Genomic DNA, 23466 nt, shown 5'->3' on the forward strand with positions numbered 1-23466 from the left:
GTATATATACATGTTATATCATGTTATATGATCATGTTAAATGACAAGTTTTCCTAATAATTCATCTTCCACTACAAGGGTGATACTACAACCCAATGCGGGGGAAGGTGCTTACAGGGGCAGGGGCAGGCGCTGCCTAAGCCTACCGTCTGCCCGTGTTGACCCTCAGAACTAGATGGAATCAGTGTTTTGCTTTCTTCAGGTGTTTGGGGGCAAAGAGGGGGGAAATAGCATGGCATTAAACTGCTCTCCCGGGCAAAATCAAATCAAAGTCAAGGCCGCCCTAAGGTTCTCCCTCCTCTACAGGCCAGGAGGAAATACTCATCTCCTTCAGGAGTTGTTCAAAAGCCTCTCCCCATAAATCTCACTTCACAGCGCTACAGAGAATTGGTAAATAATGGATGAACGATGTCATGAAATTGGCATTATCAGCTATGCTATGATCAGCTCTACAATTAAAACTCTCCCGTTATTTTGAATAATGTAAGCCCCAAGTGCAAACACAACAGGCAGGGGAGGCGGGGAGTCCAGGTGAAATGGAAGAAGAGAACTATGATCTCTCCCTTGAGGGCGATTCATATGAGAACATATGGTTAGAGTTCTCTGTCCCTGGAGCTATGACGTTATCTGATTAAACGTGCTGTTAAATAGACCCCATTATCAAAGTCTAGATGCCACAGAGGCTTGTACTGGGGGAGCCTAATCAGTCCACCATCTGACCACTCACCAGGCATCTTGATTTACAAGCCAATAAATCTACAATATGCTTGCAATTCGGTCCATACCAGGAAACCCAACAGCTTGCCCTTGTGGCCCCTGTTAGGACATAGAACTTTCTAAGTTTTACCTCCTGTTACATGTTCCTTCTTCCTTTGAACATTACAACACACTTAGCTTTGAAGTATGAGTCGTGGGAATACTTTAGGTTGGCTTCATAATTTTGTCTTTTGTGTGCCCCAAGTGTGACTTGTCCTCTTGATCTAAGTCTCCTAGATTGTAATACCCTAAAAGGCAGGAGCCCTCTGCAAAAACCTTCCCCAAAGGTTATGCATCTGAGAGGGAGGAGGAGAGCAAAGGGCAAGATCCAGAATATTCTATCTCTTTCACTTAAGGAGACCAACTAGGGCACTGAGGGAGCATCGGGCAAGATGAGAACAAGTCCCATACCACAGGGTCACTTTCGAACAAGTTCCCTGGAGGCTGAGGAGAAAAGGCAAAGGAGCAGTTACTTTTGTGGCCCAATGTGGGCAACCTTAGGAAGTGTGTTATTTAATTCATAAATATATTCAGCTTTTTCAGACAAAGAGTGTAATTCTATAGCGATGCAGACTTACCATCTGCCGTTTGTTCTCGACAAGGTTTGATCCGATGATTCCAAGGAACGATCCAAAGCCGAGCTGCAAAGCAACATGGCAAACATAGCATGTGGGAAGGTGGCCAGCCTGGCCACACGATCATTGCAGCTCCTGGATATGATTCAGGACAACGGAAAAGAACTGGGGTATAGATGCTAAAGCCACATGCAACTGTTACACAGATACAAGGTGTTCAATAAAAGTGCTTCCCCCACTATTTGCAAATTTTTTCCTCATAGAAATAAATCATACCTAAAAGCTACGAGTAAAGGTCAACCAGAGCGTTTCAGAGCCTGCCTATCTCAATGTCAATATCCATTACCTAGCTCGTGACTGGTGAGTCAGTAAGAGACATGTAACGGTGAAAAGCACACATTATATTCTGATTTGAATCTTTTTTTTTTTTTGAAAAGAGGCCTTCTACTCTGATGCATGGATTACAAAATGAAGATTTGAAATAGCAATTTTCGATGCATCCGGCACACTAATCAAACCCAGGAAGTACTTTAGAAATCAGCAAGCACCTTAACCTAGACTTAAAAAAAAAAACCAACCCTATTTTTTGAAAGCTTGTATTTGTGGCTGACCCACTGCAATTTATGTTAGCACTTATTCACCTCTTCTTCCATCTCTGCTTCATTTATGGACAGAAAGCATTCATTAGAGGGTGAACAGAAATGGCAGCGTAAAACCCTGCGAAACAATTTCCCTGTCTAAGTGGATTGGATGATGGCTCAGTGTAGCGGGTCCCACTTTCCTCTCACTTCTGCCATTAGCGGACTGAGGTGGCCCGTCTCAGCTGAACACGATCACTAACGAAGGCTGCTGATAGGGGTAAAAACGGAAGAAGTAAAGAGTGGTGAGCATGGGCCAATAAATCTTAACACAAGCTCAGCAATGTAGCTGCGAGTCTCTTAACCTCACTAATGGTCCCGGTTTCCATCTGCAGCCTTACCATGGCTAACAGGGGCATCTATTTCAGTCTGAGGCCCCCCCCAAGCCTTACACCTGTGGTTGGAAATCTAATGGCCTGGAGGGCGAGGCAGGAATGTGGTGGGCTGCCTGGGGGGGCTGGGTCACTGTCTCAGAAACCCAAGGATGAAAGGGAATGAAGGGAAGGAATGAATACAAGTTTCCAAGGACTCATTCTTCAGGGCCACTCAGCCAGCAACCCCTCTTGGGAAATAGAAGCCGAAGTGTATGAAGAGTATATCATGTGCCATCCAAGACTCTACTGAGAACATCCTCACTCAACAGGTAAACTATGCCCATCTCCCACCTGTTCTTATTTATTTGTTTGTTTGTTTGTTTGTTTGTTTAGAGAGGGAGAGAGTGGGGGAGAGGCAGAGAGAGAAACTCTCAAGCAGGCTCCTCATGGTCAGCACAGAGCCCGATGCGGGGCTGGATCTCACAAACCACCGTGAGATCATGACCTGAGCCGAAATCAAGAGTTGGACGTTTGACTGAGCCACCCAGGCGCCCCAACACCTGCTCTTAGTTTAAATGTAATTGAAATGTATTGTTTTATACAGTATACTGATTAAAACCTGGTTCTCACACCAGCCTGGCTTCCTGCCCCAGCTCTTCCACCTTTGTTTGTGGGATCTTGAACAAACTGATTGGCTTCTCTAAACCTCAGTCTCCGAATCTGGAAAATGGGGACTAGAGTGGTGGCTATCTCGTAGGGCTTTTGCAAGCACAAACCAGGATGATACATTGAAAGAACTTAGCACAGTGCTTGGCACACAGTAAGTACTCAGGAAATATTAATTATTGTTCTAGTGATTATTACCATTAAAAACTTTTTTTAATGTTTATTTATTTTTGAGAAAGAGAGAGAGACAGAGCACGAGCCAGGGAGGCAGAGAGAGGGAGACCTGGAATCCCAAGCAGGCTCCAAGCTCTGAGCTATAAGCACAGAGCCCAACACGGGGCTCCATCTCACGAGCTGTGAGATCATGACCTGAGTCGAAGTTGGACGCTTAACTGACTGAGCCACCCAGGCGCCCCTGATTAGTATCGTTTTTGAAGACATTTAGTTTCTGAGCAACTCTAACCCAATTTGAGCTGGAAAATCTTATCATTGCTTGCTGTATTTCATAACACAGCTTCATGTTTTCTCTTATCCACACCTCCAATATATTCCACAGCTTTTATTTTTTAGGAAGAATTCCATGAATAGTTTGTGTTCATGGCACTCTGGACCACTTGTGGAGACTGTGAGAAAATCAGAGGCAGTCTCTTACATGGAAAATAAGTCCTTTGACTGAGCAGCTTATCAGTTTCCACAGATATTCACTTAATGGTCTCCTGGACCCCAACAGCAGTCTTGACCTTCAGACAGGAAGCAAAAAACCTCGTCATTCCTGGCACTCTCAAATAACTCTGATGGTAGTGGCCAGGAAGAGGTGGGCTGAAGCCTTATGGAATTGACTGGAAAGACAAGGCACTTGGGACCGAAGTCCCAGGTTAGACAGTTACTTTATCCAGTTCCCTCCTTTTCTTTCCATTCCATTCTAATCCACTCCGATTCATTCAACTTTCCAATATTCACTAAGCACTTGTGCCAGATAAACAGGATGTGGTCCCTGCCCTCCAGGGGCTCCTAGTCCAGTGAAGGAGAGACAAACTGTGGGTTAAGGACCGCAGGCAACATATAAACATAGTGCTACAGGAGAACAGAATCATTCATTTTGTATTATATCCTTGGCTCTGCTATTTGTAAACTGTGTGACCTTGGGCTAGTTCCTTAACCACTCTGTGCTTCAGGTACCTCACTTATAAAATGCAAACCGTGATGGTAACTACCACACAGGGCTGCTGTGAGGATTAAATGAGATAAAGTATGTAGTGTGACTTCTACTAGGTATATACCCAAAGAAAACAAAAACACTAATTCAAAAAGATACATGCACCCCTCCATTTATCGCAGCATGATTTACAATAGCCAAGATATGGAGGCAATCTAAGTGTCCCCTGATAGACGAAGAGATAAGGGAAGATGTGGTATGTATACGCAGCCATAAAAGGGTGAGATCTTGCCATTTGTGACAACCTGGACGGACCTAGAGGGTGTTATGCTAAGTGAAGTAAGTCAGAGAAAGACAGATACCATGTGATTTCATCATATGCAAAATCTGAAAAACAGAACACATGAATAAACACACAAAAAGCAGGGTCAGACCTATAAATACAGAAAACAAACTGATGGTTCCCAGAGGGAAGGGGGGGGGTGTGTGTGGAGGATGAGCAAAATAGGTGAAGGGGAGTGAGAGACACAGGCTTCCAGTTATGGAATGAATAAATCATGGGAACAAAATGCACAGCGTAGGGAATACAGTCAATAATATTATAATAACGTTGTACGGTGACAGATGGTAGCTATACTCGTGGTGAGCACAGCACAATGGTTGAATCACTATGTCATACACCTGAAACTAGCACAGCATTGTGTCCACTATACTCAAATAAAAGAAAACCTTTTTTAACAAAGTACGTGGTGTGACTTGCATGAGGTAGGACGCTAAATAAATGTTAAGTCTAAGATTTCACAGAGGAGGAGACATTTTAACATGGGGTCAAAGATAGGTAGAGATCACCAGGCAGGGAACTACTGTCTTTTGAGTCATGCTGGAAGAATTCACTCACCTGGATGACAGGCTGATGAACGCACCAGTGTTGCAAAAACTACCGTACATTTGAAAAGCATTTTAACTTAAAGCAACACGTGCCCTCCATTTTGGTCACAGTAACGCTGTGGAGTTCGGTGGAGCTGATACGATTCCCATCTGATAGATAGGAAAATGGTGGCCTAGAGAATTGTATGGACTCATCCCCTCTTATAGCAAGTTACTGACAGGGCCAGGAGCCCACAGGTGCCCCGACCAACAGCTGGTGTTCTTTCAGCCACACTGTGCTGCATTTGTGGTGTGTCAGTAGAATAGTGACTTTCGTCACTTCCCCTCCCTCTCCGGGAAAGAGGTTCCCTGCAAGGATGGAGTGAAAAATCCTATCTGAGGAAGAGCTGAGGGGTTGAAAATAAAAAGGGGAAAATCAACAGAATTTCCTGAAAGTGGGCAGCTACTTCTAATCGACTGTTTACTCTCCTGAGACCCCAGAAAGGGAAGCTCTTTGGCTCTCCCTCGAGAACTGCAGGGAATCATGGCAAGTGTAGGCCTTTGGACCTCCATCTTGATTCCCCATTACCTGAATAAATAACCAATTTGCTTTGATTTGGCTGCCCTCCACTCGTTGAAGGAAAACACAAATCGTTAGACATCAAAGTCAGATTTAACGGCTCTTTTTGGACTAGGCCGATTCCCATTCACTGCACCGAGGCTCAGAAGGATTAGTCGTTCAATACGTGTTAATTGGACATTACTCTGTGGCAGGCACCGTGCTATATCTGTGATTTGGAGGCCAGAAGTAGGGGCGGGGGATATGATACTACAACCAATGAGACTCACCCTCAAGGAGCTATAATTAGGTAAACTGGTCCACAATTCCTTCCCATAATCCTGAAATCCACAAAGCTCTTAAAAACGAAAGGTTGTTTTTTTTTCGTAACTAACTTGGTGGCAAAACCTTGAACTGATGTGAGATTATTTTACAATCTTTATCCACTTAGTATAAAAACTCAGTTTATTAGAGGAATATGAAAGTGCTTGATTATGGGGTTTTTCTCAACCCCCCTGGGATGTTAGATAATATAATATATGCACTGTATTATCCTTCTAAAATAAAAAAGAAATCTAGGGGCACCTGGATGGCTCAGTCCATTGACATCTGACTTCGGCTCAGGTCATGATCTCACGGTTCATGGGTTCGAGCCCCACATCGGGCTCGCTGCTGTCAGCCTGTCAGTGCAAGGCCCGCTTCGGATCCTCTGTCCCCCTCTCTCTGCCCCTCCCTCACTTGTGCTCTCCATCGCCAAAAAATAAATATTAAAAAAAAGAGGGGCGCCTGGGTGGCTCAGTCGGCTGAGCATCCGACTTCAGCTCAGGTCATGATCTCTCAGTCTGTGAGTTCGAGCCCTGCGTAGGGTTCTGTGCTGACGGCTCAGAGCCTGGAGCCTGCTTCGGATTCTGTGTCTCCCCCCCCCCCCCGCGCACCCCTCCCCTGCTCACGCTCTGTGTCTCTCTGTCTCTCAATAATAAACAAATGTTAAAAATTTTTTTAAAAAATATTTTAAAAAAGGAAAGAAATCTAAATTCTCCAACACATCTGGCCCAAGGATTCAGATAAGGGATCGGGGACCTGTAAAAACAAAACTAAATGAGAATATGGCCCTACAGATGCCACAAAGCAGGATGTATTTTCCAGGAACCATGAGTAGGAGAAATCTATGGCGGGGAGTTCAAAGATGGCAGACGCCACTGTGGACGCCCGCGGTTGAAAAATGTCCTGCCTTGTCTTTAAGTTGGGATAGAACAGAGCATTTGGATAAACAGAGAGGAAACGCAGGGAGGACATTCCAGACCAGGGGGAACAATGAAAATGACAGCAGCAAGGCAGAAAAATCCAAGTTGCGTTCAGGGCCATGAACTGACAGTTTTGGCAAAAGAGGGGGGAATGGGAGACCAGACCAAAGGCATCTTTGGAGTGCTGTGAATGACAAAACTAAGGAGGGAACAGGGAGCCAATGAAGGTTAGAACTTTACGGCATTACAAGTCTTATTTAGCAAATCCAGACTCAAGACCCATCTTTGAAATGTACCTTAGGGGTAGGAACTTTATTTTAGAATGATTTTATATTTTAGAGACATTTTCAACAAGAGGTGGACAAATTTCTCCCTAATTCACAATAAACTGCAAACTTCTACCATCCAGAGCTCAGTATGTTTCCTTAGCATGCTTTAGTCTAAACTTTGTTGGATTTATCATGAGTCTTTACATGTGAAGCTGAAGCCACATCTGCCTAAAGAAAGTTTCTGGGCCATTATTTTGAATGATCTCTGCTGTCTCAGTTTCCTACTATCCCACGGTAACTCTGATATAATTTTTCCATTAACTCACACACACACACCCCCACCTTGTGAACGGGGCTGAAACTCCTGTTTTTTTTTTCTCCTAAAGAAAACCCAGGCTGGCATGAGTCTTAGCAGTACAACAACTGGGGAGAGGGTACAAGAATGAAAGATTTCCATGCTGATCAGGTGGCCAACCCCATCTTGTGGGTTGCTTGGGAAACACATTTAAAGGCTTCATTCTCCCGGATCGAAGGTTAAAGTGTTACAGACAAGGAGCGCACTCTCTCCCCTACCCTTTCCAGCTTTATACAACAAGTGAGCCTCTTGCCTTTTTTAGGCCTCCGGTGTAGAAAGCTCACTGAACTCTTCTGGAATGGAATGTCTGGAACATTCGTGGATAGTAAAAATCCTAAACCAGTTTGTCTTTCTTCACCGATTTTAAGTTTTTAAAAAAACTGCGCCGTTCCGCTTGGACAGATTAGCACCTTTAAAGATGCATACATGCATGTGTGTGTCTTAGGATGCTGGCACCACATTCTAGCTCAGATCAAGTAGCTCATGACCTATTATAATGCACCTTGCCGTACAAGGGCACCTCGCTTGGCAAAATGAATATGCCCCAGAAAAGTTTCATGTGAGTTTGAGCTGTACAAATGTAATTATATTTTAAAATGCCCGAGTCTCTATATTTAAGTGAGTTGTATGTATAATAAGCCTTCTTTTAATGTAATAACTGCGCCCTAATTTGTCTGTTTTGAAATTTTGAATTCTCATTTATTGTTAAAGCATTTAACCCGCAGAGCTAACCCCAAAACATCAGAGTTCCAAGTAGCCTGAAATTTTTCACATTGCTATACACTGATCATTTATATTCAGAGTGACCAATTTGCCAGTATGGAATCTTAAAATGCCTGGGTTTATTGCTGAGCATATTTTATTTATTGGGTTTTAGTCCTCCAAGTGGTTGCCAGTTCATTTGAATGAGGCTCCCCTGGGGTAGTTAGTAAAATGCAGATTCAATTTGTATTACTTTTCCAATCAAAATTAGCTCATCAAAAGGAAATTCAGGTTCCTGGGCCATACCGAGCCTACCAAACCAGAATCTCTGGGGGTAGGGACCTGAGGTCTGCATTTCCCACAGCTTCATCTGGTCATTCTTCTGCACACCAAAGTAGGGAAACCACTGGCTTAGAGTTTATACAGTACCTACCTCTCTAATAACCAAACGGGTCAATGAGCGAAAGCATCCCACTCCCGGATAAATCTGGATTGTCAGGCACACGCTGTTTCAGAGGCCTGAGTCGTCACCGTATTTGTTACAACATGATTTGACCTCTAAACCCAAATGGATGTTTCTGCCTTTCGATCTGCAATCTTCCCCATTCATTTCTATAATTAAAACCCATTTTAAAGAAACAAATCTACAGGAACTCTAAGAGCACATTTTTAAAGGGTAAACCATGGGGCACACTGTCTGTTAGGGATGGTTCTCCTCTTAACATTTCCATATTAGCTTTTAGTGAAACACACACACACACACACACACACACACACACACAGAGGCACGCACCCCTTCAACTACCCGAGCTTGCTGAACATCAGGTACTCGAATACCAACAATCATGCGCCCTCCTTCCTTTGTTAATGCATTCCAACCTAGCCACCCACAGGCAGCTATTCTACAGAGCAGGTTCATAGCCACTGTTCTAGAATAGGAGTTCCTACTCTTAAATGACAGGGAAAATACCTTTTCCTCACCCATGGGGAGTCTGACTCTTGGCTTTGAGCATCTGTTCATCCATCAGAAATATTTTACAAAACGCAGCTACCTGAAGCACACAAAGTCACACAGACCCTATAAATTGCTTTTCCAAGCCACCAAAATGCAATCTTACCTCCCCCTTCCTCCTCGCCCCCCTCGCTTGTGCTTAAAAATAAAACCCAATTCTGCTGACAACTGGTTTTCTTGCCTCACCACAGGAAGTGGACCGGGTGAGTTCTCACATCACACATTTAACAGAGGGACACCTGCCCTTGGCTGGAGGGAGCCCTGCCTGCCCAAGAGTGGCGAAGGAACTTCCCAGGCAGCCTGTGGGAGGTGGGAGGCACGTCTGGCGCCAGCCAGCCAGGGCTATTGAGGAGGCTGACTGTGGAATCCGTGGCCTAGGCAACCCTCGTCAGGCTTGGTCACTCGCAGCAGCTTGGGCTTGTCAAAGACATCCATCTTTAATCCTTTCCTCTCCCTTGACTTCTCTCTCCAACCCCACCTCTTCAAAAAAAGAAAAAAGAAAAACAACAACAACACAAACACATCTGACCTCTTTGCTGTACTAACTATACATAAAAGAACCATCCTAAACTTCCAAACTTCCTCCCTGTTCTCTACAATCACTTACAATTGACAATTTATATAATTGATGGTGAAAATATGACCCTACCTCTAGGGTTAGGCTTTTGGGATCAGCAGCCGTGTGTGTGTCGATCCAAATGAGGCTCATGTTTGTTTTTGTTTCTCTTTCCTCTTCTTTTCCCCAGATTTATTGAAGTATAAATGACAAAAGAAATTGTATCTATGTCATGTATACGACACGATGATTTGCTATAAAGTGAGGCTTTGTATGTCAAGAGTTCGGTGGTTTCCAGAGCGGATCCCACGCACCCTGGTGATGGATACAACAATCCAGTGATGTACACTAAGAAACTATTCGAACTCTTTTTTCCTATTTATTGTTTATCTAAACTAGTAAGAGAAATTAAGCGGTACAAATATTCAATAAACAGACTGTCACTGGCGCCCTCCCTCGGTGTGAATGTCAGATAACAAGGTCAGCCGTCTTGCAGGGAGGAAAAGGCAAGATCCCAGCAGCAACCAGTTGATGGCGGGGCTTTTGACGTGTGCCCGGACTGCGTTATCTAGCTTTAACTAAACTGGTCCCTATCAAATGGACAGGTGGTTTGGAAAGGCTTCTGTTGAGAAACCGCAAATTGAAGATGACCCTAATAATGTAAGTAAGCAGAAGCGAGCCACAAGAAAATGGCACAGTTGACACTTGTCTCGGGATGAGCTTTTTGTCAGCTACGCAGTGGGATCGACATTAAAAAAACAATGACGCCACGCTGTATGGTGACAGACGGCAGCTACGCTTGCGGTGAGCACAGCATAACATGGAGAGACATGGGCTCACTATGTCGTACACCAGAAAGTAGTGTGATATTGTGTGTCGACTCGACCCCAATTTGAAAATTTCCAAAAATGATGCCCACGGTAACCTAATTGTACCTGATAAGTCAGCCAAAACTGTTCAAAATGATCTAGCGGGCTACTTGAAATAAGGATTCATAGCCACTACCTTTAATGACCGACTTCACGCGAAGTGGAGGTCATTCTTTGAAGTTAGCATGAGGATAATAAAAGTTATTTCTTTTGAATCTAATTCTTGAATTTCCATGTCTGTATGTTTTAGGAACATGTATGAAACCTGTAAATGGATAAATATACCTATCTTAGAAGTAAATGTTCCACATGTGTTTCCTGGTAGGAATGCAGGCTCACTTTGGAGGTCAGCGCTGACGGTCAGAGTGTCAAGCCGTCGTCAGGTTTCAGGTAGGGTCAGGTGACGCCTGTTATACGTGGGAAAGCAGGTGCCCAGAGAGAAAGGGACCTTAGCCTAAAGCTAACCCTGCTGGTTGGTGACACCTCGTAGACCAGAAAATCACGGGCTTAAAGGGCGAGGTGACTTGCTCAGCAGCACACTGCTAATTAGGGACACAGCTGGGATTCCTCTGACTCTCAGTCCAGTGCTCTTCTTAACGGGCCCAGAGTTTCCTCTCTGTACACATACAGAGAAATATACAGGAGGAAACCTGAGCAAACACTGGAAACTCAGACAATCAAAAACCCTCCGAGTAGAACCCGAAAGACCGCAGCCAGCAAGCCCCTGAGACCTACCTAGGCCTTTTATACTTACAATAACTCCCGGGTAATAACCTCCGACGGTCACATTCTGGGTCCTGGTGGTTGCGGCAAGGCCCACCGTGAGAATCAACACCGACACAATAAGCAGAGTCACGGTGACATAGATGGAGTTTCGTTTCCTTCGATTGAAGGCTCCTGAAAGCACACAGAGAAACTGAAGTGGTTCATTTTGGCCGGAGAAGGGCACGGACTTACAGGGAAAAATCACTGGGAAGGTCTTCCTTTCCTACCCCAACTGGTAGCTGGGGTTATCTCTGGGGAGGGGAATTATGGGGAAGGGATGGAGCTTCCGGTATTTTGCAATCATCAGGTGCCACGTTTACAAGAAGAAAAAAAAAAAATATATATATATATATATATATCCGGTTTGAAAATGAACAGACGGCATCTTAGCAGTTACATTAAAAAAAAAAAAACCCACAACAAATTTTGTGCTTTTGCCATTCCATGAAAGATGTGTCGTACCCACTTAGTAGAGTGTTTTTTAAGGCCAAATTACAAGGCCTATGATAAATGGGAAGTGTACGCATGGAGGCATTAAATGAAAATATTTAAAAGCCAAAATGCAACTAAGAAGGGTTATTTTTTATAAGCCGGAGATATGAAATTTCATTTTCAGTGTAAATATCACAACCAAGCCAGGTACTGGGATTCTTTTTTTCACTTATTTCTGACATTTGCCACCTCGTGTATAAACTTTAAAATGGTGTGTTGGCAAGATTTGTCACATAACAAATGTGTGTAATAAAGTAAGTGTTTGGAGGCCATTAGTCCACAAAGATATGTATCCGGGGAGGTAGATGGGGAAGATTATAACTTACACACATTTAGGCCTATGTGAGGGTGACATAAATATTATAAATGACAAGAAACCCGTTCTCCTACTCAGCGCTTATCAGCCACGATAGCGCAAACCAATATTTTTTTTTTTCCGAAAACAGGCTTATTAAGTCAGATAGAAAAATGGTATCGAGACTCGCTTTTGAATATAATTTTTTTGGAAAGGAATCGAGCACCGCTCCGCTTGCCGCCGTTGTTTCCCCAGCGAGGGGAAGGGACTCCCCACGGGGACCACCGGGGATGAGTTCTCACCTCTGCGTTCCGGGAAACCAAGCAAGTGGGGGGAATGGTAGGGGCGTCCAGTTCTCTAGTGAGAAGGATGAAGCGGCGGGGAGCCTTACGATGGGGGTCACCCACCCATGTGGCTTGGCTGGCGTTTAGGGGCCCAAAGAGGCCCCCAGAAGCCGCTCCCAGGACCCCACCGTCCCGGGAGGCCTCACTTCGGCCTCAGGGCAGCAGCCGCCTCTGAAGCCGCCCAGACCGCACCACTGGGAGGGAGAGGAGCGGGGACGAAGGACGGGGGAGGGAGGCGAGACAAGCAGCGAGACCCCGAGGCCAGGAGGGCAGAGGGCAGGACTGTGGCCGGGCCCGCGCAGCCCCCAGAAGATCCGCCCTCCCGGGTGGACGGAGCGCGCCCCCCCCCCCCCCCCCCCCCCGGTTCGCTCCACCGTCCATCTTGTCTTCCCCGGGGCCGTCCCCGCCGAGGGCTCCAAGGGAGGTGGGAGGGGCCGGCGGTCTCCCCTGACGTCAGCCTGGAAAGTGAGCGACGTGACTCATCAGGGTCATTGCTAATGCGATCCCGCTCTAAGACACATTGCAGTGTAGAAGGGGCTGGAGCGCTTGTAGGCACCCCGATCTCGCCCTGGGAGGCGAGGCAGGGAGACTTGGGAGATGAAGGCTCCTCTCCAGTGGGGCCCGAGTCCAGCCTCCACGGGGAAGAGCATAAGGGACCCCTGGGGACACCTGTGACATCAGGGCCCTTCGTGAGAGAGGGCTATTTGGGAAGCAAATGGCGGGCTGACTGGTGGAAACACCGAGAGCAGAGCTGCGGACTGCGGGGGGGTGGGGGGGGGGCGGGTGAGGGGGGCAGGATTTATTTTCTGTTCGCCCGGAGGTTAGTTAGCCTCCGTCTGGATCTCGAGGGGTTCCTTTAAATGAGTGTCTAAACCAGGGTCCTTGAGTCTGTTTGTTGATAGATGCTTCCCGGTGAACGAGGGGCTCTAACATAAACCTACCTACCTCGCCTTCCATTCCGTCTGCCTTCTTGTCGCTCACCCCATCTGAGCCCTCCCCTGCCTCAAATTAGCAAAACACAGTGAGGAAACATCTGGAGCCGCCAGCGGTATCTTTGTGACGCACGAAAAGTGTCTCAACACCTCACACAGAAAACATATAACTTTAGAGACTAAACTGAGGGAGTGTGTGTATGGTCTTTCTAATTTTTTTGGTATCACTCGCCTGCCCACTCCTTCCCTGCCAAGTGGCTTTAAATCCTATTCACAGCTCTTGGGTCTCCTTTGCAAATATCACTCTAGCTCTTAAAAGCACAGGAGCCAGGTCAGAAAAGTGACTCAGCAAACCACATGGTGTCATTTGAAAATGTATTTTTTTTTTTTCTCCTGCTCGAGAACCTGAATTGAAAATCCAGTCGGTTGAGAAACCCAGGCAAAGATCCTACAGATTTCCAGGGGCCTTGCCTCCAAATAGGATTTGTTTTGAAAAGTCCCATGAAAACTCTCTCATCACTAGGTTGAATATCTACTCTCTGTCCCCCCTCCCCACACCCTCCCCCAAGCCACTCCCTACTTTACACTATAAGGACTATAATTGTGAAAGATGAAATTATTTCTAGTTGTACTTGGGGAGTTGACCATCATAAGGAACTGCGGGGTGAATGCTTTTGAAAAGTGAAGAATCACCTCTCCATTTATCTTTAGTGTCAATTTGACTTAAAAGTCACATCTGCTTAGAGCAGATGAACGTTCTCTGAACGTGTGGTCCAGGCTACTAAAGGTAAACTGTTTCCGTTTAGGACATATTCCTGGTGGTTGTTTCATTTTAGAAGGAAGCCCTATTCTTATTAGGGTACAGTTTTGGGGCCTGCCCTAGATGTTCCCGCGAACACAGGAACATCTGATTCCGACTCTGTTTAGTTAATCAACATATCAAAAAACTTCGGATACCAGGAGGTACTTAAATAAAGCAGGAGGTACCAGAAAACAGTGCCTATCGTAGTGGTTGATACTTAGAGAGCAGTCAATACTTGTTGAATAAACCAGAGGCAACATATCAGAATGTCTTCCCTTCTAATCAAAAAGGCGTGCGGGGAATTGTGTGAATAAATATAAGCTGTGTTCATAGAATTGATTTTTTAAATTAGGGTATACCTGACGGGTCCCCAGAACTAAAAGCCTCTGGTCAACTAATGTCACAAAACCCCAATGTCTCTCACTAGCCCGACGACTTGGCGCCCAGTAGATTTCTGTTTAAACAACGACAACCACCCCTGCAACCAAGAGCAGTGGGAGAGTCTGAAATCCCGTCATGGGCATTGCCTGCCCCCCTTCCGCCCCCAGCAGCTTCCCTGCAGAGCTACTGCGGCCCTCCCTCTCTGCAGTGCCCCACCTCCACCCCAGATTCCTGACGACCAGGATACTCAGCTCTAGAAGCGCCCAATTATTTGCTGCCTCCACCCTTCCAGATACAGCCTGGTTTCCCCCCTGGTCAGATCCCCCACCTGCACTGCGGTCTTTGAATCTGAGTCCCTCCCTTCCCCTAAAACCTGCTCAAAACTAACCTCCTCCAAAAGTTTTCTTACCAAGCTCACTCTATTCTAATCGCTCATTATTTCATGTCCCTGAATTCCTGTGTACCTTACTCAATACATGTATCAATGGTAAATTGATTACCCTTGTAAATTGGGGGTCTGGCACACAAGTCATATGACAAATCCAGGTCCAAGATTGTGTATATGACAGGAACGAAGATGTGGGTTGCCAGAAGGTGGGATGATTGTCTCTGCTTACTCCTGTTTTACCTGTACGAGCTCTTGATGACCCCCTTGATTATAGGGTGTGTAATCGCTATCGGCGTGCAGCAAGGACAGGGGCCCAGTAGTCTGTCCTATACACCATGTTGTTGACGACTGGCTAATTTGGAAGGCTCATCTTTTGAACCAGTTAGGATTTGCTTACCTGAGTCAGTTTTGCCACACAGGGAGGGTCCCAGGAAGTCCCAGCCTTGCACATCGGTGGAAACAGGTGCCTGCCCATGCAAGAGCCTCAAGGCCGCCAATCTCCCAAACATTTTCTTAAGGGTGCTGATATCCTGCGTCCCCCCCCCCCCCCGTCCCCACCCCGCCTCTGGCAGTTCTTTGATCAGAGATGTCCCAGGTCACTGGTGAATTACAAATGTGTTATTTGGGAGAGGAGTGCCGGCTGTAGTAGAGGTGCCTTAGCGCCTGGGGGCGGTGTTGCCAAAAGGGAGAAGGGGGTTTGCTGGAAGGGGATGCAGGGGCGCTGGAGTCAAATTACCATCTTCATATTGCCAAGCGCCTGCTCTGCTCCAAGCCTTGTACTAACCGTTCATCCCCAGGCAGCCAGCAAACGTAGATGCAGGCACCTTGGTGCAGTGTGTGTCTTAAATTTTACTGTTTGGGCTGCAGTTGTGTCTTGCCTGCAGAGGGAATCCCCTCAGAAATGCTGCCCCTTGGGGGCTGAAACACAACCCCCCCACTTCCACCCCCCCACCCCCCATGCAAGGGAAGGTGGCGTTGCCAGAGCTGAGTTAAGTGGGAGTAGCTCCTAAATAGCCTAGACGCTGATTCAGGCCTGGGTTGTGCGGGACCCGAGCCAGGGAACTCCGGGGAGACTCCCCTGTCCAAACTGGAAATCCAGGGTTACCACTCGACTCAGGAATTTGCTAGTGCCCTGGGTCTGCAGACTTTACAAAGCGGGATGCGTGGAGCAGGCTCGCGCGTCTATGAGGGATCTAGGATTCTTTTCCCCGCAGTGTAGAGTCTGGGCTGGGAGAAGCCCACTCAGCTTCTTGTTGCGCAGACCTTTCGGGAAACGCCAAGATTGGCTGAGGGCCCCCGGGAGCCCAAGAAAGAACTCTCTTCATCTTGTTTCCCAGCCCACAGAGCCATGTGCCAAGTAGCAACGTTTTAAGCCCTGGGCCCCTAACCTGCCCACTCCCCCACTGGCAGACGGCCAGACGCGGGGGCGGGCTTTGCAGGTGGTTGTGGCCCACTGCGGGAATGGGCGCTGCGGGCCCTCGCACTCTTCCACCCAGCCCTCCCTGGCGCAACAGTCTGGCGTCGGGGAGCCAGGGGCTGCGCTGGCGCCACAGCTGGCCAAGGTGAGGAGTGCATTCTGTGTGCCTGTGTGCGCGTGCGTGTGTGTGTGTGTGTGTGTGTGTGTGTGTGTCGTGTTAGAAAGACAGCTGGGGGGAGTCTGGTACTGCTGGGTTCTGGATTCGGACCCAAGTCCTTGGCCTCATTTGGACCACGTTGCAAATGACTACACCCTCAAAAATAAAAAAGAGCAAATTCTCATACTGCATATGCAAAACCATTGAAAATACGAATCTTCTCACCATCTAGGAGATGACACTTTCTGGGGTCCCTCCGGTGAACGAATTCTGTGGAGACCGGGCCTTCTGCAGGCAGTAAGGAGCTCACACAGGGGGTTCAACCCTCTCCCCGCCCCCTCCTTTTGAGATGTTCCCGCAAATTCATCGGAGAAGACCTGAGCAGATTGGATGGCAGGAATTCGGGACGGAGGAAATTTGCAGAATGTAAAGTATGTTGGCAAGAGATAATTCGATTATGTTAAAGTGTACCCGAGGCGAATTTTAAGATTAGGTGGGATCATGGTTTGACAATCTCCTCCCGTTCTCCTGGGCTCCAAATTAATTTCTCCGCCCAGTGAAATCATAGGGCTTGGGAAGGTGCCTAACAGCTGAGGGGGACTGGGTTTGTGTTTTGTTTGTAACTACCAAAAAGCAGCTTCGAGGGGCAGCCAAGTTGGTGCCTGATTTGATGAGCTGTCCCCCAGGTTTGATGAGGAAAAGTGTTGTACCAAATCAGGCTAGTGGGTCTCCCCCCCCCTCCACTCCACCCCGAGAGGGAAAGCGCTACTTCAGAAGATGCGCGGGCTCGCGCTCGCTCTTTCTTTCTCGCGCTCTCACTCGTCTCTCCCCCCCCCCCAACCTCTTTTTTCACACTCACGCACATTCCGTGCATTTGGAGCAGAACAGGAATCAAATTCAAGGAATGTTGATCCTGCCGCTGCAGACTGCAGGGCTGGGCTGTCTTGAGTGATTCCTTAGGAATTCCCCTCCCGCGAACCCCCCTCCCCCCCCCCCGCCCATCCCCCAGGGTTGCGCAAACCCCCCCACCAGCGAGGTGCAAGTCTGCCCCCACCACCACCACTGCAGCTCTGAATTTCTGGGCAGCTTCGACAGAGTTGGGAGGGGGCGAGGACTCTGCTTCTCCTAATTGTCGTTAGTCGTGAGCTCTTAGAAGTGACGGGGACTTTGCAAAGAGGGAGCGTCGAATGGAAAGCGAGGGCGCAGGTTGCAGGGAAGTGTTTGGATCTCCAGACAGCTGGAATTTACCACCAGCTGCAAGTCTGTCGGCGCCCGCACACAAACACGCACACACCCGCACTCCGGGGCAGGGATACTCCGACGCAAGCTTGGCGCTCCAGTCTCCGCGCGTCGCCCCCGCCCCCGCTGGGCCGCTCCCCTGGGGCTCTGGTCGGCGACCCAGACGCAAGGGAGCTCGGACCCCCTACCTGGCCCCGCTTCCCGCTCCCCGGCTCTCGGGGGCGGCCGGGGCGCTTGTGGTCCAGAGGGCAGCGCACTCACCCCAAGCTGCCGCCGCCCCTAGGAAGGGCGGCTGGACTTACCCATGGAATCGGGCAGGGACATGTCGCTGGACCGCTGCTGAGTCAGGGACTGATGCATGGTGAAAGCTGCCCTGTGGCCCCGGCCCCCGAAGCTGCTTCACGCGCCCCCGGCTCAGGGCGCCCCGCAGAGCATCCTACTCCGCGGCTGCCGCTCCCCGTCCCTCCAGAGAGCAGAGAGAGACTGCCTCTGGTTGCGAGCTGCAGCCCAAGTGCCGCCTCCCCCTCCCTTCCCCTCTTCTCCCTCCCTCCTCTTCTGCCTCCCTCTGCTCCGGGAGGCAGCAGCATTGGCGGTCCGAGCGGCGGCGTGCGCTTGCGCAAGACCCCCCCACCCCTCCCCCTCGGCCCCCCCATCCTAGTTATCCACCTCCCAGCCTCCCAAGCCAGACAGGGAGCCGTTTTAGCCCCTTGGGGCCAGGGCTGCGCAGAGAAAGAGGGGGAGGCTACAGCCTGGGGCCAACCGGCCTTCTCTGTAGTTTGGAGAGAGGGTCTTGGGCAAGCATCCTGTTCTAGGATTTATAACTGGGGAGGGGGCAGAGTCAGAGGTTCAGGGCTGATGAATACACACACACACACACACACACACACACACACATTCACGCGCGCGCGCGCACACACACACACACACACACACACATTTGTGCAGGTTTGGTCTTAGTGCTTCCAGAATGACATAATGGAGCTGGAGATGATCCAGAGAAGGGCCACTCTACAATCAAGGGGATGGGGGAGGGTAGAGGGGGCTGCCATATGAAGATAGATTAAACAAACGCAGACTCTTTAGTCTAGAAAGATGAAGGCTGGGAAGGGATGTGACCAGCGTGTATAAAATTATGCAGAGATGGAGAGAGGGAACACAGCCTTATTCACCAGATCTGAGAATTCTAGAACCAACAGCCCCCTAAGAGCTAGAAGGAGTTTCAGCTAAAGCAAATATGACTCGGCATCAGCACCACCCCGGTTTGTGCTTCTGGTCAAGATGCTTTTATGTCGATGATCTCATTTTCTCATCACAAGAGCCATGCAAGGCAGGAAGAGGAAGTATCGATACTCCCATTCTACAGATGAAGAAACTGCATCTCCGAGAAGGGATGAACACTTCCTGCAGCCACTAGGCCAGTAAGTGGCAGAGGTGGGATTTGAACATAGATCTGTTGGACTCCCAGGTTAGTGCTCTTCCTGTGGTGGCAGCTGAAAAGAAATATTACTCTATATAGCATATTGGAAACCTAAGTAACTCATTAGCCCTAAGAAGGGCAACAGGATGAAAACACAAGGAACTGTGGAAAGAATGAACAAGCCATGCCTGCCAGAATCCATTGGGGGGATTGCTAAGGGAAACTGAGGGTGAAGTGTGAATGGCCCTGATCTTGGAGGACAGCAGAGTCCTTCCCAACCAGTCCTTCCAGACCCCACTAGACCCCAGTCACTATGTTGTCAGCCCAGAGGGCGGTTTTGAGGTCTCGAAACAGCAGAACAGAATGAGGCCAGAAAGTGAAGAAGACAATAACAGTGGCAAGTAGGCCCCCGTGGGTCTGGCCTCTTATGGAATTTATCTGTTTTCCCGTTTGAAGGCATTCATTCTGTCCCCGTGAGAGCTCCCAGGTTCTGATCGCCAGGCCTCCTTCCAACCACCTCCCCTGATGATTGTGACAACACTCTTTCCCGGTCCTCCCGCCAAAACAAACAAACAAACAAACAAACAAACAAACAAGTAAAAAACTCTTCCTGAGAGATGGGATGAAGACGAGAACTTGGTTCTTTCCAGCTCTGGCTTGCTAATCCACTGCGAGGCCTTCTTTCCTTATCCACCAAATGGAACCAAGGGCCCTTGCCCTTTCCCATCTTCCAAAGGAAGAAAAGACACTTCCTGAAGGTTAAAAAGGAAGCCCTTTGTAAAGAACTTGGGCACCCCAGGGGCCAGGCTGAATGCTGTGTCAGGTATTATTAGCAGCCTTAGGCTATAGATGTGGTTTAGAAATGTGTGAGATATGTCCCAGATAGAGACAAGATGCCCACTGGTGTAGAGGTGTGTGTCTTAGGCATGCTTGGCTTGTGTCAATCTCCATATGCTCCACAAAGGCAGAGAGAGGAGAAGCCCTGTGTTTATACTCTTGCCGTGTTTGTCCTCAGTTGTGTTTACTTACCTCTCCCCACCCCCTTCGCTCTAAATATCTCATACATTACATGTGAAGGTCTCCTGCAACCAGCCTTGGTTTCTCAGGAGTACTTCATAACTAACTGATTTTGTTTCTGTGAAAGTAGCCTTGAAGAAAAGAGGGTTTATACGGACTGGAAAAGACGGCTTTGCACATTCTCTAGAGATTTTGGCTCCCCTATGGCAACCACACGGCTGGAGATCCCTAAAGAAGCCAAGTAGAAACTTGTCACCTTGCTGGTTTCGATGGACAGACTGAGGTCTTTTCACTTCAGTGCACTGCCTATCGATTGACCTTTATAATCAAATCCAGAAATGAGTGAGGTACCCTTAAGGCGGGGGAGCTTGCTTTATCCACATCTGTATTCCCGAAGCCTGCGTGAAAATTAAAAGCTATTTTAAAAAGTACTAGAGGAGGTAGCTACTTAAAAGAACTTGCACACTGTGTATTTCCTTCATACGGTCTCTTGGGGAACCTTATGGGACTTGGAACACAGCAGGCTCTCAGTCAAGTTAAAGATGACTTTGAGACCAGTAGCAGTGACAATGGCAGCCGCCACAGCTCAGAGAGCAGTAGCGGTCTTGTCCCTGGAGATGGTGTGCTTATTTGGACAGCGGATCTGGGATAAGGGGAGGGACTAGAATGGGAGCTTGGAAAAGAAAAAAAGCAACCCGCATTTCAACCAAGCCTGGCACAAAGACCCCCTTTCCGCCAAAAAAGAAAAAAGTCTATTATACTCAGAATGAGCTGGACAATTAAAAAGCAAGAGGCAATTTTGCATGGGCTCCATCCTGATTTTTCTCATGTCAAAACACGTGTAGATTTTATACAGTAAGAGGCTCACAGTAAAATTTACCAATAGGAAAGCCACCTAGATGAAGGAACGGGTCTCTCATGGCAGCGAAGGCTACCATAAAACTGCTTGGTTAGCTTCTGATAAACAAGAGATCATTAAAATGGTTTAAAATAAATCCTTTTCATTGCAAGCTTAATCAAGCGTACAGTTGCCCTAGGTTGCAAACTGTTTCATAGCATGAGGAAACGTTTGCCGATGGGGCTGCAGCCTGCTTATTTCCATCTTCTTCAAACCAATGGTGAGAGCGTTCCCCAGGAGCCTTTGGACCACTAGAAGAATACCAGATGGTTCTGTGTCTCTAACACATTTACCCTGGGAATAGCCGTATTAGTCTATCACCTCCTTATTTTGATGATCAGTTTCACTAAATTACTGTAGGGCCTTCCTGATTCCATATTTGGGAAACGTGAACTAGAGGAGTCACGTGCACACAGCTACATACACATAAATGCATTCACACATACTTGGAATGGTGGCCACACAAGTATTCGCAAATGCACACAGACATAGATACATCCCAGCCATTCTCTCTCCACCCTGATTATCACCACCCACCACTCAGCTCCCAGACTTGAGTTGACTAAGGGTAGAGAGAAGCTTCGAAAAAATGGAGAACCTCAAAGAGTCCAAACGTCCTTAACTGAAGTTGCAGTTGGACCCACCAGACTACCTTAGGTCAATGCCTAAGGTATTGGCGTTCAGCTGCTTGAATCTTCACTGAGGAGAACCATGGCTGATGTTGTGATTTCGCCCCCGAAGCTTGACTGGTTCCCATCGTCAGCTGGTCATTTTCTTTGGGTACCAAGACAATCACCACAGCACCAGGGAACAACGCTGGTACCTGTATTTACTTGGCCATTGATTTCTTCCTATCCTAGTGACCAAACACAATAGTTACCACACACTAAAAGTGTTTTTCAATACTGGTAAGAACGTTTTGATAACATGGTTTTAAATGAATGGAATAACACTTATTCACCACTCCCTGCTATCAGATACTTCAGAGGTTTCCAGTTTTTTAACATTTATAAGGAACACAATGAACTAAACATTTGCATTTTTGTTACTGTAAGATATAATGTTATAGCAGAATCATTGGTTCGAAAGTTTCACATATATTTTTTCTTTTTTAAAATTTATGTTATTTTTAATTGTTTTATGTTTATTTTTTAAAGTTTATTTATTTATTTTGAGAGAGACAATGAGCGATCAGGGGAGAGGCAGAGAGAGAGGGAGACAGATTGTCTGAAGCAGGCTCTGTGTTGACGGCAGAGGGCCCGACACCGGGCTTGAACTCACAAACCTCGAGATCATGACTTGAACCGAAGTCAGATGCTTACCCAACTGAGCCACCCAGATGCTCCTAATGTTTACTTATTTATTTTGGGAGAGAGAGAGAGAGACAGAGCAAGTGCGTGCGAGTGAGTGGGAGTAAGGTAGGGGGGGAGGGGCAGGGAGAAAGAGAGAGGAGAGAGAATCCCAAGCAGGCTCTGCGCTGTCGGTGCAGAGCTCCACATGGGGCTCAATCCCACCACCCTGGGATCACAACCTGAACCTAAATCAAGAGTCAGATGCTCAACCGACTGAGCCACCCAGGCGCTCCTTTTAATTTTTTTTCACATATATATTTCCTAACAAAACATTTTTAGCACCATGCATACAGTAAGATACGCAGGTATTAAGTACACATAGCAATACATTTTCACATACATACTCTTGTAGCCCCCACCCAGATCAAGATGATGAACCTTTCCAACATCCTGGATGGCTCCCTTGAACCCGCTCTTGGCCAATAACCCTCCTAGAAGCAACCACTATCCTGATTTTTATCATCAAGTCTGAATATTTTTCAGGCTTTTAATACATGTGGCCAAATTGTCCTCCAAAGTATTTGTAGCAAAGTCCCTTCCCAATATCAGCACATGCCTGGATCCTCACACTCTCCCGGCTTTACCTAGCAAAGGAGATGTTTTAGCACTTGAGACACACCCGGTTACAGCCCGTGAGGGGAAGGGCCAGTCAGGAAGCGGGATCGGAGGTCAGCTGGGCACTAGGCATCTGGTGAGAACCACAGATCTAGGAGCCAGAGGCTGAGAGCAGTCCCAGTAGGCAGGCAACACTGCGTCACAGTCCACAAGAACCCGAGAAACCTCCAACTGCTCAGTTGTTTTCATTGTCGTAGTCATTATTGTTCTCTGTGGCACATGCCCTGAAGTCTTCTTTTTTTGTAGCTTTCAAAATTTCTATAATGGTCACTTAGTTATGCTTCGCACATAGTAGGGGCTTAAACACCTGTTGAATAGATGGCCCTTTTCATATGTTGCTTTTTTCCTGCTTACTGGAATAAAACCTGACACTGTACAAATTCTCCAAACTGCCGAGGCACATGATGCAGCAAATTA

The 23466-nt window shown here is 47.4% G+C and overlaps 1 protein-coding gene across 2 annotated transcripts in view; it reads right to left on the reverse strand.

The window, feature by feature from the left end:
• TMEM255A (transmembrane protein 255A) overlaps nucleotides 1-18121 on the reverse strand; it is a 54886-nt gene extending 36765 nt beyond the window's left edge. Inside the window, exons 1-3 of one of the 2 annotated variants that reach the window (XM_042974201.1) lie at nucleotides 18053-18121; nucleotides 11293-11435; nucleotides 1335-1397 (exon numbers count right to left, since the gene is read on the reverse strand). In XM_042974201.1, the coding sequence (XP_042830135.1) occupies nucleotides 1335-1397; nucleotides 11293-11435; nucleotides 18053-18110 (264 nt within the window). In that variant the 5' untranslated portion in view covers nucleotides 18111-18121. Of the gene's footprint in view, nucleotides 1-1334; nucleotides 1398-11292; nucleotides 11436-13375; nucleotides 13414-18052 lie in introns of those variants that run through there. The other variant, XM_042974202.1, reaches the window with a different exon arrangement.
• Nucleotides 18122-23466: the final 5345 nt, after the last annotated feature.

This window comes from Panthera tigris, chromosome X (assembly GCF_018350195.1).
Source record: "Panthera tigris isolate Pti1 chromosome X, P.tigris_Pti1_mat1.1, whole genome shotgun sequence".
Lineage (NCBI taxonomy): Eukaryota > Metazoa > Chordata > Mammalia > Carnivora > Felidae > Panthera > Panthera tigris.